At 41.3% G+C, this 17,175-nt stretch overlaps 1 protein-coding gene across 4 annotated transcripts in view; it reads left to right on the top strand.

Annotated features, from left to right (window-relative positions):
- HECW1 (HECT, C2 and WW domain containing E3 ubiquitin protein ligase 1) overlaps positions 1 to 15,972 on the top strand; it is a 279,914-nt gene extending 263,942 nt beyond the window's left edge. For all 4 annotated transcript variants that reach the window (XM_052795694.1, XM_052795687.1, XM_052795670.1 and 1 more), the window contains 5 exons: positions 172 to 301; positions 4,411 to 4,557; positions 5,936 to 6,050; positions 7,238 to 7,436; positions 15,497 to 15,972. In XM_052795694.1, coding sequence (XP_052651654.1) covers positions 172 to 301; positions 4,411 to 4,557; positions 5,936 to 6,050; positions 7,238 to 7,436; positions 15,497 to 15,608 — 703 coding nt within the window. In that variant the 3' untranslated portion in view covers positions 15,609 to 15,972. The remainder of the gene's footprint in view (positions 1 to 171; positions 302 to 4,410; positions 4,558 to 5,935; positions 6,051 to 7,237; positions 7,437 to 15,496) is intronic.
- The last annotated feature ends 1,203 nt before the right edge of the window (positions 15,973 to 17,175 follow it).

The raw sequence follows: 17,175 nt of genomic DNA, 5'->3' as shown, positions 1-17,175 counted from the left end.
CAGTTGTGGAACTGCTTTAAGAGGGTCTGTGTAACAGGCTTTGATGTTAACAAAACCAAACGAACACCAGCTTTATGTTGGATCTTCAGCATAAATTTGTTCACATTCTTAGCAGTAAGACACCCTGCCAATAGTCATGGACCTTTTTCTTTTTTCTTGCCTCACAATCAGGCCATGTGATTTAAGTGACTTAGAGTACCTGGATGAAGAGTTCCATCAGAGCTTGCAGTGGATGAAGGATAATAACATCACAGATATCCTGGATCTCACCTTCACAGTGAATGAGGAGGTGTTTGGACAGGTGAGCACAGCTATGCAAAACATCTGAAAAGCAAATTTGAAGCTGACAAAGTTGAGCATGATGAACATCTTTCTGTCAGAACAGATCCTTTAGCCTTTCAATAACATTTTCTTCTCCTACCTTCTGTTTCTTTCAAGCCACCTGTTTCAATGCAGATGTTTATTCTTAGGGTGTATAATATAAAATACCAGCCCCCCTACAGGCCTATTGAGCCACACACTGATGAGCATGAGGAATTCTCTGAAGTGGAGTACAGCTCTTCTCTCCAGGGTGTAGTTCACACGGATGTGGCATTTGGTGAATGCAAGCAATGTAACTTAAAGCTGATGTGACTGAAAGGATGAGGGGCTAGGAGGGAAGAAAAACGTTTGGCAGGTGGTGTAAGACCTGGCAATTCTCACCATTATTTTGTCTGATACCTCCCTGTTAGGTTCTGTCTCTTACTTACCTTGCACCTACTTAACAACTTGGTATGTACATCCATTTATTACGCTTTCTACCACTCAACTCCACCTTAGTCAGACAATTCTCTTTAACCTAGCTGATCTGGATAACTATAGCCTGAAATAGGGTGCAATCCTGGCTTAAGTGCAGACTGGCAACCAGAACAAGTGTGTCCTGTGGGATTCTTTGGCTTGCATTGAAGCCCTGGTGCTCTTTGCTGTTGTAACCCTTGCTAGATTATAACTGTCTTCAGAAAGCCTTGAAGGGACCCAAAGCAATATTCAGACCAAGATTAAGGACCTCTAAGGAGATACTGAAAACTAGAGAGGCTGAAGAACCAAGCTCACCAAGTACTGCAGAAGCTCAAGGCGTGGAAGTTAACTTGTGTAAGGAGCAGCCACACAGTGTCAAAGGGAGCAGAGAGATCCAGTGGAATATACAGAGAGTGGCTCTCAGCCCTTGAAAAGAAAGTTGACAGGAGGAGTTTGCACAGAGCTAGGCTAGCTCTGCAAGCTAGGGGAAAGTCAAGGCTAGTTTCTGAGGGGAGGAATTCTGGCCCTGAGAGTAAAAGGGCTGCTCAGCTATAAGCTTGAAAGTAACAGAAAGCAAGCAAGACATCGGGGGATATTTTCAAAACTGAATTTAGTCTGCTTATAGTACAAGGTCGTGAAGGATGAGCAGAGTCAAGGGTGGATGAAATGAAAAGGATGGGGCAGAAGAATTGACGTAAGAAGCCTCTGTAGGAACGATAACGCTGTTTTTCCACAGACTTAAATGCAGGGGGTTTTCATGGGCTTTGAGCTGAGAGCTTGCATGACATTCAATTGACAGTACAGTGATTTCCCTGGAAGGTATGGCTATATAAGACTAATACACAAAGACAGACAGAAATGCACAGACATATTCACAAAGACAGATGAGACAAGTTTGTATTTACACTGGAAGACTACAAAGTTGAATAAGAATCTCAGCCTGAATTGCCCTGATACATCTGAAGGTAACATTTGGCACACTAATTACTTGTTATGCTCTCCCCAAAGAAAAGAGCTAGACAATTACATAGGAGTCTGTTGTGGAAGATAAGAGATGGCTCCAAAGAGAACTGAGAAAAATCACAGTCTGTTGTAGATACTGTGATATGAAAGCAAAAGAACACTAAAAGCCAGATTTTGATGCCAGTTCGCATGTCTAGTACTTTATTTCATATGTACTAGACACTAACCTTGCTAGATCTAGTGATGGGGAAAAAAATGATTGTCGCTATGAATTACAGCTGTCAGAATCCAAGAGTCCTAAGTGAAAGTGAGATTTTCCCCTTTCTGAAATTTGCTAAGCGCTGACAGCAAAATAACAAAGAAATCGCAGTCACGTTTTATGCTCACAGATGGATCCCAGTTGGAAATTCTTGCATGCCAAGAGTATCTGACCACTTAAATGCCATCTGAGCATTGCTTTGCTGGATACATGTGCAAGTGTAGATCACAGTTGGAGCTCTGCTAATATTTGGGAAGCTGGGTTTCAAGAGTTGGGTAAGGGAAACAAGAAATAGTGGTTCTTTGAGAAGCTGTGTGGTAGATGGGTTACAGCCCTTTTGTCCTGCTTCCACAATGACTTTATTATGAAGCAGTCACTACTACTTTCATTTTTTCTTTCTTGTCTCATCTCTGACGTGTTTTTAGCATTTAAGCCTTTTGGGCCAAATCCTCTTTCTTGGTACCTTTTTAATTAGAATTTACTACTGAGGAGTTCTAGCCTTCTTGCATACTGGAGCCCGGAGCACTACTGTAGTAACAAAGATACGATGTCAAAACAAGCATTACACATTTTTACTGGTGGGAACTCGATGCCAATTTGAGAATTTCACTTATAAGACAGAGAGAGGTGTCAGTTGCTTGTGACCCGAAGTATTTTCTCATGCTTTTACCCAGTAGAAAGTGTTCTTCCAGGCCTGTCTCCAAGCTCAATATGTGAATACACCCTGTCTCTGAGTCCTGGCAATTGCTCCAGTCAGGTAAAAGGAATGGGCTAGACTGGTTGAAATGTCTCCTTGCCACTCTGAAACCTAATTCTGAACTGAAGCTCACAGCTGTGGCTAATGCCTCTATGAACAAGAAAGAAAAAATAGGGACACATTGTTACTGATTGCCCATCTCCAATTCTAGATAACTAATTGTATTTGAAATTATATGGATAATGAGAAATTGAAGAAATCACCAGCCTGTCTACATGTTTGTGGGAAGTCTTGCAGGAGTTTTAGAACGTCTGGACTTATGGTTGTGCTTAAAGCTAGACAATGTTTAGTCTTTGGTTTTGACAGATACATCTTAATGCCGTACAGTCTTGAAGGATACAGCATGGCAGCTGGGTCAGAGTCTTACCCTCTGGATGATGCAGCGTTGCTTGCATAATGTTGGTGCAATGGTTTATATTTGGGAATTTAACCTGAACCAGCTAAGAATTCCTAACTCATTACATCCGACCTTACTTGTTGTCGCTGTTTCTCAACAAAGCTACAGATTAGATGACTCATTCAGTGTTTCCATAATTCATGTTACAACAGGTCCCTCAAGCAAAGTGACCTAAATACTATATATGCTGTGTGCTGTCTGTTGGGCTAATAGATAATAATATAAATAATATGTAAATAATACAAATAATGAATATGTATTCCTGCAGCTCATTTACTGTCTGTGCTAGACGTCATTGTTAACAGCAGCAGAAAACTGAAGAGGAGAGCAAAACATTCGTCCTTTTAAATCTGCTAGATTGAATGTGAAAATAATTGCAAGATAAATATTATTTTCCGTCACATGTGAGAAGGAGTATGTGCTTGCCGGGTAGAATCTAGATTGATTCCTTAAATCGCTTCTCAATCTTAAGCCTTAGTAACCCAAGCCAACTAAATTAACCATTAAAATGCAATGAAATGCAGTAGCTCTTGTTTTAAAAAAAAAAAGTTATTTACAGTACAAACAATTCTCAAGTTTGGGTGGGTGATACAAAACTGAATCCCACAGTGACTATATTTGTCATCTGTACAGGGTGCTGTACAGGTCTTGTTTAGGTAGTGTATCAGGAGTATTCATTTTGTGATAATTTATTTGACTATTGGCATTTCTGAGTAAACACTTTTATTAGCACTTGGGGAATGGTAACACTTGTTGCCTAAGAAACAAGTAGATATTCCTTCCAGTTGGTGAAACAGTCTGCCTATTCCAGTACTGTGACTGCCTCTCCATCCTATTGTTTCCCATACCGTTGCTTGGATAATCTACAGCAAGTAGCAAGCTGGTATGGTTGTCACCCTCTCTGCAGCTCCTGGGTGGGGGGAAAGGAGTGAAGGATGAAAAGATGGGGCGCAGTGGCACATTGTACATGGCTTATGGATGGTGCTTTCCAAATCAGTCTTTGCTGGTACAGTTTGGAGTAACCTAAAGGTCAGTCCAGTTTCAGCTGGGGATAAGGCTAGGGCTAGGGGCTGAGGGGGTGTCCCTCATTATCCTTTTTGTTTCTATGTGTTCTATGGCAAATGGACAAGAGGTGAGGAGGCCAGAACTAGAAATATGACTGTTACATTTTTCACTTACATTTTCAAAGTACAACTTAAATTTGAAACACAATGTGATCCGTACATTGCTACACCGCTATTTATCTTTGTTCTGTAGGTGACAGAGAGAGAGTTGAAATCTGGAGGGGCAAATACAGCAGTGACAGAAAAGAACAAAAAAGAGTACATCGAGAGAATGGTTAAGTGGCGAGTGGAACGAGGAGTGGTTCAGCAAACAGAGGCCCTGGTCCGTGGCTTCTACGAAGTAAGTAACAAAACGATGCTCCCACAGTCTTCCATTCCTCATCTGAATGAGATGACCCCATGGTTAAACTATGCTTCATTGGTACCCTAGGAAATAGCTACACAGACATAGATGGCAAGGAATTGGAGTGCCTGGATCTGTAGAGATAGGCACCTTGGATATAGCATGTTTAGCATTAAGGGAGAAAGAAAGGTGTATTCTGAGTACGATAAAGCATAGTGATCAAGAGTTAAGAAAGGTACTGCTTTCCATTCACATAGTAAAAGAAGTAGGCATTTGCAAATTTTGTTTTCCCCTGCTGTGATACAAAAGAAGATTGTGAAGAATTGTACACTTCAGTGAGGAGCTGGTGTGACTGAATCTTTAGGGACTCATTCCAATAAAGTTGGTCCTAGGATACAGTCAGCTATTATCTTGCTGGTATTCATGGATGCTGCTCCATCGTTGTCCCTGGATTTTGCTAATTTATCTTTGCTGAAGACCTGGATCTGAGAACATTCTTCTGGCAGAGCTGCTACAAGGACTGCCAAAGACTGGATGAAAACCTGTAGCTTTGCTGACCCACACATGTAGTCACCTATTCTTGCCCCTTACTAATCATATTCAAACATGTATCTTGCCCTGGCAGCTGCATAATACAAGTAAAAGCTGAGGGCTATCTCACAGAGGGAAATAAACTGAAAGAATGGCAACCCTGGAAAATGAAACAGCAGATAATAGACACAGAATACTGAAAACTGATGGCTCCAAACAGTCATGCACTGACATTACTGGCGGTGGAAGCCAGTGAGGGTGGCTTTGTAGCTGAATAGACTTGGTCAGCCCTTTACTGTAGAAAGGGGTTGGCTAAGTGACTCCATACAGTTTACTAAAGTGTGCATATGGTTTGCTAGCTTTTTCTCCCTGGGAATACTGCAGGCTGTTAAAGCTTTTGGTTTCACATTATGAAGAAAGTGAATCTCACCTGCATCGTCAGTGGATGAAGACCCGACGGCATGCCTACACAATTGTAATCAAATTCCAACGCAAAAAAAATATAAAATAAATTGTCCATATTACCAATCCAGTCTTTGTTTGACTGTCAAAATCACTTGTCAGAATGAATGTAACAATGAAGAATGTTCTGCACAGATTATGTCCTGTTACTTGTATTGTTTCATTCTGGTCAAATCCCATGTGTCATCATTGTTTGCAACTCAAAACATCAGCAGACTCCCTGAAGAAGAGCACAGATTGATCAGTGGAGGAGTGGAAATTAGCTGTCAGCATGCAGACTTCATCAGAATAAAGAGCTGGTCACCAGAGCCATAGGTTACGAGACATTGCATCTGCTTTATTTCCAGTCTGAAACTGTGCTTACAAGTGGTTTTTGTTCCAGGTTGTAGACTCCAGGCTTGTCTCTGTTTTTGATGCCAGAGAACTGGAGCTGGTAATAGCCGGCACAGCAGAAATAGATCTCAATGACTGGCGTAACAACACAGAATATCGTGGAGGTAAACTGCTTGCTGATGCTTAGTAGTATCTTGACTGTTTTTGGTCTAAAACATGAAAGACTTGGTCCATCTTTTCCTCCTGTCTTTCCTGAGGGAAATGCCCTATTTTGTTCTGGAAGTTTTTGTGAAGAATAACTCATGAAATAAGTAAGATCTCAGGTTTGGGTCAACAGATGTAATAATGCTGAAATTGCTTCTGTTACTTCTATCTAGATTTTACCCACTCAGTTCCTACTGACTTAACAGGAGCTCTGACTGTTAAGGACTGAAAAGGATTTGCAGTATTAGATCTAAAAGTTACTTACTCAGATAACTGTGAATGAACTACCAGCCTCACGGAAAGTAGTATCACAAGTCCTCTTGGCTTCAGCAGGGAGCTGAATTCAAGAGCTGAATTTCACGGTTCCCCGTTACACTTCAACAACATACAGATCTTGCTTGGCCTGGTTTTGCTTTAAATGCTGAGCATGATTTATCTAGGCTGTCTTGGGTGATGGATAAATGTGAAATCCACCAGTTCTGTACTACAAAAGGAAAGTCCCTGAGGTTCACATATCCTCTCCTGAAATGCAAGATTTAAGTCTTTGCTGCTCACTGCCCAGCCTTTGTGTTACCTTGAAATACACAGCTTACCACAAGCGCAGCTGGACCCTGAAGTTACTCTCCTCCTACTTTTTTCTGTTTAGCTATTGAAACAGATTCAGCCTGGGTTTATGCTGGCTTTCATTAGCACAAACCAAGGCACAGAGCCCCTCAGGTGGGAAGTTTGCCGGGGAAGAGCTTGTGGCAGCAAACTCCTCTCCATACATTGAACACTATTGCAATCCAAAATTTATTTGGGAATGAGAAATTGTTAAGTCGTTAGGACTGTGTGGCATATTGCAATTGGTCTTTTACATCTCATGCAGGTAACCCCAGTTCTTGCCAAGGGATTTGTGAGAGGCCAATGTACCTCAAATATATATTTGAGGTTCAGGGTTTCAAATTAGTTAGTAATATTATAGTATCCACAGCCAGAACAAGATGGGGGCTGGGACCTACTGCTCATCAAGAACAAGATATATTGTTAGGTCAGGATCTTTTCAGTAGGAGATCTGCTGTCCCATGCTAGTGGGAACACACTTCGATGTTACACTTCTCACTTAGAGGGTGTGATTTTAATTTCTGTCTCTTGCTTCTTGGTTTAGGTTACCATGATGGACACATAGTAATACGGTGGTTCTGGGCAGCAGTAGAGAGATTTAACAATGAGCAGAGACTCCGGTTGTTGCAATTCGTCACTGGAACATCAAGTGTGCCATATGAGGGCTTTGCAGCTCTCCGAGGGAGCAATGGGCTACGGCGCTTCTGTATAGAGAAATGGGGGAAAATAACCTCCCTCCCAAGGTATGTCCCAACTAGGATACAAAACCAGAAGTGCTGTGAGAAAGGTGAGCCTCGTACTTTGTTGCATCTCTCTGCCAGTGAAAGGTAATGAATACAGTCAGGACATCTTAAAACAGCAAAGAAACAATTATCAGTTTGTTCTGTAATTACATTCAGAGAAAAGTGTTTTCTTTTGCTCTTTTTGATTCGCAGGCTCAATTTAAACTGCTTTGAATCCTGGGAAGTGGTTAGATAAAGATTTCCATAGGTCCAAACCTAGTTCTCTTGCTTTGGTTCTGGAACAGATCCAGACCCGCAGGAGCCTGTCAGCTGATTCTGTTCCCTTTACTTCCAAAATACTAGTAAAAATACTTGTGAGTTTAGAGAGCCATGAAAGCCAGAATCTGCCTCTGAGTTTTGGCCAGAGACCTGAGTGTAATCCTTTCATTTGCTCTGATGGTTCCACTTTTTCATCATGAAGCAGCTTAGCAAAGGGACTTCAGACCATGTGGTGATAATACCCTATTTGTCACATCTAGTTCAGTCAGCCAGCTAGGAGCAAATGAGCCATAATGTCACACAGAGTCAACAGACTTCACAGTGCTTCCCAAAGGAGGGTTCATCTTCCTTTTCAGAACAAAGGGACTGGGGCACAGAGGGGTGGTCTGACTTGCCTAAGGCCACCCAAGAGAGCCATGGCACAGCCAGTGATACATTCAGCTTTGAGTTCTGCTCCAGCACTTCATCCGTGACCAGCACTCATCCTTCCTCATTGAAGTGAGTCACCTTTTCTTGAATGTCCTTACAGTTGCCTGAGGCTCTGCCCCATTGAGATTGGAGACCATTTTTCATGGGGCCACATCTCATCACCTCTGAGATACTTTTGTTACGCGACCCTTTTACATAACATTTGCCCTCCAAAGGATGCTTTCTTCCTGCTCTTATCATTTGCTTTCAGCTGCAGTCTAAAGGAGGCTACTTTCATGGCACAGAGCAAAAATCTTTTCTCGCAGGCCTTGCAGATATATTCAGACCATGAATTAACAATGGGTCTGATCCAGTTTTCTAGTTACTTGCCATCCATGTTTTTTACCCAGAAGCATACTGTAAGACATGGACTTGAGCAGACCTCCAGAGTCCTCTGGAGAGGGAAGGTCCAAATATGGTCCCCGCTCCTAGTCCAAGCCTGCTCAAGCCCGTGTTTATGCAGTGGGGAGATGCAGGAGCTGGACCAGGGCACTGTATTGGCAGACATTCAGAGCTGACATCTTATGTGGACTCCCTCTAAAGTCAGGAAAAGGGAAGTAAGTGTTTTAAGGCACAATTCATCTCACCTGAACACAGATTTCTAAAATAGCTCAGCTGAATCACACCTGGTACATTCTGCTTTATGTCCATTGACCATAAAGTCTCTACAGAGACTATATGGAGAACTAGAGCCTACATGAAAGCTAGATGTAGGCACTGAGATTTAAAAACAGATGAAAACATGTAAGGTCAGTGAGATGACTCATGCCCTCTGAGCTTCAGCCAGCAATGTGGAAAGAAAGCCTGAGAGCTACAGTTTGCTATGCGTAGGCCAGATCCTCCCTTTGCAGCATATATACAGTCTGGTTCTATGTAAGGGTTTCAGAGCTTACCAGGGGCATTCCTGCCTGTACATAAGCAGCAACTGGAAGTGACAGACTTGTGCAGCATTTCTGCAGAGCTGTCTTTGTAATCCTTCTGGGATGGAAAGGGGTGAGATGGGAGGGTGGACCTTGGCACGTGCACAGAAAATGCCCTGGGCTGACCCATCAAGTTCTGAAAAGGTAATTGGCCTCTTTCTGCTCTGCTTAACTTTCTTTGTGAACCTAGGCATTACTTATGACCTAGATTCAGTTAGCCCCGAGATATTCACATTAACAACTTTATGTTTGTCTGCTGATCACCGAACTTGTTGCTCTCCCTGAACGAGGCCTCTTTTCCAGGTGAAAGTTGTTAGCACCTTTTAGAAGTCTTAGAGCTCTGCATTCATTTTAGCCAGGGGAAAGAGAAACAACACTTGCTCATGGGAATAAACACAGCTTGATCACCATGAATTATTACCTGCATTTTTATAAAATTATGGGGTGCTGCCAAGTATACACAGTGTTAAGAAATACATGAAACACACAGGCTAAACCTGGAGGCTCCCTAAATCCTTAGTTAAGCAACTAAATAAATGTTATTTTAAACTTTTTTTAAATGCCTGATTATGGATTGCTCGTGTTTATTTAGATTTACTTACATATTTAGTTAGACTTAGAGGCGAAAAAAAACCTCATATGTCATATCCTGTAGGCCTTTTGGCCCTTGTGATATAATACGAGTGTAAATAACTTTAGCTGTTTAAAAAAAATGCAACAAATTCCCTTCTCCCTCTAACAATTCCTACTTCACAGTGAGAGTTACCCTTGCTCCATGTTTTCAAAGTTCTAGGAAAAAAACCAGCTTTCTCGTGTCTTAGCAATCATCAGATTTAGTTGTTCATGTACCTAGGTATGGATTGCACCTCTTAATTACTGGCCTTAGTTCTTAGGCCCTGACCCAATAAATATGGTACTGTGAGAGGTGTTATGGAAGCCTGCATAAAGCTGATGCATTTGGCTTTCCTGACATCCAGGTAGATGGTGGGTCACTGGGGATAGGTTAGTCGGCCTTTGGGTTTTCATCTGCTTGACAAAGTATCAAGATAACTTTTAGCTCTATCAGGAGAGTCCAGGCCTCTTTCTGTGTTCTCCCACTCCTGCTCCAGATGGCTGAAGTAGGCGACTCTCCCATAAAACTTGTCCTTACACTTTGGCAATGAAGCATGCAACTGCTGTTTGCTTACAGTGAGCAAAGATGTGATAATACCTAAACCAGCCATGCTTTTGCACTTGTGACAGCAACATGGCACTCCCAGAAAAGAGACATGGTGTAAATTTCTAAAATGCAATGCTTTTCAAAGAACAATCACTAATACATAATGCCTAGAGTGCTTCTTGAAAGCACTGAGGATAAGCAAGACTTTTTCAGGAAGGTTGAGAATCTGGTAACTTCATTCTAAATTGGTGGGCTTGTTCATCAGTACCAGTTACCCTACATGAACAGGGTAATGGTGGTGTAATACATTCATCTAAGATAAATGAGAGTTAGATTACACCAGTGGTTTATTTCTGGAGTATGCATGTGTACCAGACACATTATTCCTACCTATATTTACTTTGATACCACACACGTTAGAAATTCAAAGTACTATACAGCTCAGAGATGCTGCTCTAATCCCAGATCTCTAGACGATGACCCTAAAGCAGGTTCCAAAGAGACTGCCAGAATTTACAGATCTGTTAGTGTAAATCTGCAGCATGGTTTCTTCCAAATCAATTTAGCTTGCCATATGAAATAACAGGTTTAACCACTTGTTCATCAAGGTTGAGTTTTACTCTCCCTATCTAATATGCAAAGCTTTCTCCCAAAATAAAGGAGTTCCATATTTTACTTATTGCAGCTGGTTGCCTGAGTAGGGATGGATGGAGATTTCTTCCAGCTATAGCTTCTTCTGAAGCAGAAAGCCTCTCTTCACCTTTCCTGGGTCATGCAGATATTTAACATGGAACCAGTTTTAGCAGTAGTTCCGCAAGAACTTATTCTTTGTTCCCCACCAAACATTAATGAACAGACACTGGCTTTCTAGCTGGAATAACGTAGCTTCATCTGGTATTGTGGGAGCAGAACTCCTGGCCCAAAACAAACTTGCGCAAAAAACTAGCAGTGTTTTTCTACTATAGCTATAGGAGACAAAAGTTCCCTCTTCTTAAATCCTCAGCCGGCAAAAGTGTTCAGTGCCCCATCTTCTGGTTGCGCTCCTCACCTGGCCAAAACTCCTGTCAGCTCCAAGGTTATGTCTGTTTGAGTATCAATTAAGTAAGGACCTCGGCATGTATCCCAGTGATTCAAATAATCAGATTTGAAGCAATGAGGTCACTTTCCTCAACAGTGCTGAGATGCAACTACCCTTCCATCAAAAGAGATTTTCATTCAGCAGAGTAATATTAGTGATTACCACCATACTGTCTGCAGGTTATGTATGATAAAGATTACCAGTAGATATCTGATCTTTTGTAAGAGAATTCTGTCCCTCTCTATTAGATGATCAAGTATTTAATCACCCCAGAATCCCATATAGCAATTAAAAAAAGATTCTGTATGACTACAAAGAACTTTGTTCTCATCATTTCCTTCTTTCCCAGTGGACTGAGTGTGTGTGCTTTGCTGTCTTTTATCATTCCTTATCTCCCATCCCTCTTCTCTTTCCTCTTTTCTCACATACAACAGAAATACCAACTACAAATCTACATTCATCTATTAAGCAGTGGTTCCCAGACAGCATATAAGTGTTCCTTCTTACAGACAAAAGGAACAAAAGTTGATACCTGTGGGTCCTGAAGCTGATCAAAGAGGGGTTTGTGGGTTCATCTAAAGAAAGCAAGGTGAAAAGGAGAAATGCCCAGTTTCTGCCTGACAGGCATGGTTATGTTAGAATGCAAGTCTTATTTTAGTTGATAGGTTCAAGCTATAAATAAGATAGGAGGGGGTTCTGTGCACACTTACTGCCTTCGGACTCTCATTGTTATGGGGATTAAAGGAAGTGACAAATAAAAGAAGAATGCAAAAATCTTAAAATCTTATAATTTTTTAGAGAGAATTCTTAAAAGAAAAGAAATAGCACAGCACTTTGAACAGTGAGCAAGATTAAAGGTTCAGACCCACCAAAACTACTTTGAGCAATAAAGTCTGCCAGGGAGAATGAAATTTTAAGTGGTCCATTTACTGCTTTGCTTACTGGATGATGAGGGCACATGAGGGTCAGGGTTGGTTTACATGACTTTATCTTGTGTTTTCTTCTAGAGAAGCCAGAATCCTTTCCATAAAAGCTCTTACCAATCTAATTCTTATTCCAGACCTCTCACTCCCTGAACACCCTCTCAAATGTCAGCAGGCTTATGTGGTAGGAGGCTTAATCAAGGGAAGAAAGGCTTTTCTCATTGCTGTGACTGTCTCTTGCACTGCTGATGTAATATTTTCACCCCAATATGTGCAGCAGGTGTCCCCTGGATTATGCTTACTGTAGTCACTCTCACTGGGATCAGTAGTAGTAGGTCAACACCAGTCAGGAGGAATTTACCCCTTCAGAGGACAAGGCACAGAGTTAGGCAACAGTGGATGTTATGGAAAATATCCTTGCCTCTTAGTTGTCCTGTGTGCTGCAGTATCGCACAGTGTATGACAGGACAGACTAGAGGCTGAGCAATTCGTCTTTAGTCCAGTTTGGAAAATAAAGGTTTCAGCTTTCAGTTGCAAGAGGCAAAGGCGCTATGCACAGCAATACTGAGGAGGGAGGCAACACTGAATGAGAAGGAGTCCCAATCAACCCTCTCTCTTATTTCAGGTGAGGCAGAATATGTTGTTTAGTTACACAAGTAGACACCATGTCTGACCTTTGCAGCAAAGAACCAATTAGGCCCATTGCTGAATGTATACCGGACAATTTTGCATGTAGTTATCTTGTTGTAGGATTGAGTGGGCTTCACTGGCATCATTGGAGTTGCAGTAGATCCACAGCAGTTTCACAGACCAGAATTTAAACTCAGGTTTTGCCCTTAGCAATATATTGTGTTTTGCACCTTAAGTAGGTAGAAGTGTAAACGTAATGCATAGTACTCCTGAAAATTAGTTTTCATTTTTTATTTGATGACGGTTTTTGAAGTGAAAGGATTTTTTTCTATAAAGTTGTTGAACTGGAGAACACAAGAGTGTTGCTTGGCAAAATGCTTCCGTGTTTCTAGACATGTTGACTTTTTCTTCCTTTCTTTGTAATAGTTTCTCCCCACAATAAGTTCCTTGAGACCTTCTATAGAAGAGCGCACTTCTATAAACCTCAAAATAGGAAAAGGAATTTATCTTTTTTCTGAGTTTGACTAGGTCAAGGATGACTAAAAGTCAACAGCATTGCAAGGTTGTTTCATAACCAGTATGAAATGAGATGGATGATGATCAGTCAAGATGCATGTCTGCAAGAAAGTAAACACCAGTCAGTGGCTGAGGATATGTCTGCACCGCACAATAGGATGCATGACAGCAACGTCTGAGATGCTATGGTCTCATACAGTTAAATGTGCCACAGTTAAGTACCATATAGAGAGATTACTTTAGATTCAGCAAAGTTACATTAGCAGAATCCACACCTGAGCCACCATGACTATGCTGCTTCCAGTTCTGGAGCCAGGCAGCTGAGCTCCTCGAGACCAGCTGTCTCTGAATGGTGCTGTCTTGCCTATGATAAACACGTTCTGAATGGACTACAAGAATCCTTCAGTTAATTAACTCCCAGTGGTTGATACGTATTGGCAATGGCTGTAGAAACAACTTACGTTGCCAAAGATTGCTGAGATAATAAACAGTGCAGGGCTACTCATGGATAATACACATGAGCTGCCATGTTTAATTTCAAGAGATGTATTAAATAATGGCTTTATTAATGTTCCTTTTTCAATAACTCATATGTTCCCAGCTCATTTCCGCAAATTCTGTATTTATTGTACACTCTCTCTGAGAGTGACCAGCTAACAAATCTTCATTCAGAAGGGGAAAAAGGACAGTAAAAGCTCTCCTAATTGAAATTCTGTGATGCAGTGAAGATTACGTGCCTCTGGCTATTTCAGCTGCTTGATTGCTTTTAATGATTCACCACTGGTGCTTGATAAAATTCTCCCTCTGAATCTGCAAGTCTCAGGCCAGCCCATCTACCAGTATCATGTTTTCCTCACTTTGTGGGTGGCCTAAGAGATGACTAGCACAGTTTCACATAGTTTCTCCAAGATAGCAGTTCTTCTTCAGTTTTGAAGAAATAACATTGAATTAAAGTATGAGATAGAAAAGCTAAAACAACTTCACGGCTTCTAAAAATACTAGCGCCCAGAAGCTTAGACATTGTTAACCATTGAGGCTACATTTCCTTCTGTAGGGTTTTGTCAATTCACATTTATCAGAGGGAGCAAAAAGAGACAGAAATATTTCTAGCATGATGTAAAACTCCAAGCTGACTGAAAAAAATGAAACCATTTTAATGAAAATGTGCCCCCCCTGTTTGTTGAATGAGCTCTACAGTTTTTCAGTCAGTTGAAATGGATGAATTGTTGGGGCAGGGGCTGTTTCTTTGCTCCACATTTGTATAGCACCTCACACAGTGAAGTGCAGTCTGCATCTGGCTCTAATTGCTGCTACCAGAAAAGCTGCAACAAGGTGGAGGCACGCGTGGAACCCGTTCCACAGCTTCTTTTGAAGGTGCTGCCAACTGGGGGTAAATATAATGATAGAACTGGGGGAAAAGGGGGTCATCAAGTTGGCAGCTTGCTCTGCACAAAATATTTTGCTTTTGCCTTGGCTACTACAAATAAATAACATTTAAAGGCCAGACTTGCAGCAGATGGCCAACAGCTGACTTACAGGAACATTTTCGGCAACCTTCCTTCTTCAGTTAGCAGATCCCTGAATGGTCTTTTACCAGTCAGCCCTGCCTCACTGTAAACACATGCTGAGCCCATTCTGTCAGTATAGTTCATCACATTGTGCTTGTCCACTGGTGCAAAACTTACTAGCTGCTCATGCTAGATGTACAGCTGAGTTGCATTTTTTTTTAAAAACCCAAAGCAACCAAAATTAGAATAGTGGAGTTTTGTCTCTATCAGGGCCTAGACCCCAGCTCTGCAGTGACCTCCAGCATTCATGTCCATGAAGATCCCTGCAAGATCCCTGCAACATCTAATGCACGGATAGCAGAGAATGATGTTATGTTGATACTTAGCTTGTGTCTTCTATTTGAAAGATTCATGTGTATGTGCACATACGTTACAGTACCTCAGATTTTGGCAGGGTTTAAGAGTTTAATAGAATTTCTTTTTCTCTCTCTTGAGTGAACTTGAATGTCTTGAGTCTCAGTAGGAACTTGTTTTCTCAATTCTTATTTTCTCAAGTTATTTAGATTAAACTTAACATGTAGCCTATTTTTCCTTTTGCAGGGCACACACATGTTTCAACCGTTTGGATCTTCCACCTTACCCCTCATATTCTATGCTGTATGAAAAGCTGCTGACAGCTGTTGAAGAAACTAGCACCTTTGGACTTGAATGAGGGGGTTCAGGCACTTCTGGTGTTTTTCTGGCTGATGATGTCACCTTTCCTGTCCACCATCATTTGATCTTGGTTTCCCATGTTTTTATTTTTGAAAACAAAACAAACAAAAAATCAAGATTAACAAAAGCTGTGCATGAAGAACTGCCGCCCTCTAAGATCTAACCTTCATGCTTTCATTCTCTGTTTCCAATGGACTGCTAGTCTGTATGCAATAGAAAAACAACTGTCTCAAGGTTTCTGTATATCTATACATACCTCCATTAATAACAATGAAAATACAAATGCAAGTTACACTACACTTGACCAAATGTTAATAAATGTTTACTTCCACCTACGTTGATTAAAAAATAAAAAAACCTCATCAGGCATTCCAAGCTTTTATATACCCACATTCTAAATCAGTTCATAGCCCGGTACTAGGAGCTGGTCAAATACATCTTCATCTGTTCTTGTTTTCCCTGTATGTATTGTCCATCTGAGAGACACCTATGAGCAAAACTGAAATTTTTATATATGAACTCATGATCCACATCAGTTGCATCAGCTGGAACTGGCCCAGATACGTGGTGCAGATAAGACCTTCAAAAACTAAAAAAAACAACCTGTAACACAATGCAAAGCATAACAGCGATTGTTATGATTGTTACTTGCCAGTACTGGAGAGAACTTGCACTTCAGAGATATTGGAAGGGGCATCTCCATTGTAATGTTTACCACACAAGAAGCACAAGGCTGTGCACAGTCAAGAAGGATGTTTTATTATGTAGCATAAAGGACAAGGCTCCCTTACCTTAGTATTGCATATGACAAGGAAAAGGGGAAATAAGAAGAATGTTCTACTCTTATGAATACCCTTGGGTTCTGTTTACCAGGTCTTTGTTTTCTGATGTTTAAAATGCTCCTTTCCAAATGAGAAGTCTAGGCAATCCCATCCCCTGTGTCAGAAGCCAATTTATTTTCTGTCAGGCTGGGCTAATCTATGGTTGCTGGGGGCGGTGTTTGGTTCTGTCATTTTTCTTTTCTTGTTCAGTGGAAATCTCCATAACCTGAAGAGCGGTTGTAGGCAGAAGGTTTTAGTCTAGGGTCTATTAAATGAGAAGCTGCGGTGAATGAGGGTGCTTGTCAGGGACGAAAGGGACTGTGACTCTCTTTGGGTTAAGACTTTGTTGCACTTCCTCTTGGAGTAGGCCCAAAGGCCCTCCAGTCATGTTGAGTACCACTCAACTGAAGATCTAGCTCTTGTTAATGCAGACATAATCCTCTTTGGTTTGGTGTACTTTGTATTCCAACTCTGAAGCCAGGGAACAAAAGGAAAACGGCGGTAGGCTTGTCTCCGGATGGTTTTTGCTGAGGCTGTTATGATCAACCTCACTGCTCTGATTGTGTTCTGTTTATTAATCTTTGCTGCCCTTGTTTTCTAAGTTTAATCTCAGATTGAAAGTGTTTGTCTTAACTGGGAAAAGGAAATACAAAGTATCTTCTGACACTAAATATATTAAAAGATGTGTGAAATACGAAGTGAGAGACTTGTGAAGGGTGAGTGAAGGTAAGTGAGAAGGTAACA

The sequence above is a fragment of the Harpia harpyja genome, chromosome 1 (genome assembly GCF_026419915.1).
Source record: "Harpia harpyja isolate bHarHar1 chromosome 1, bHarHar1 primary haplotype, whole genome shotgun sequence".
Taxonomy (NCBI): Eukaryota; Metazoa; Chordata; class Aves; order Accipitriformes; family Accipitridae; genus Harpia; species Harpia harpyja.
Note: the sequence above shows the minus strand (reverse complement) of the source record. Positions and strands in the feature narration are given on the sequence as shown.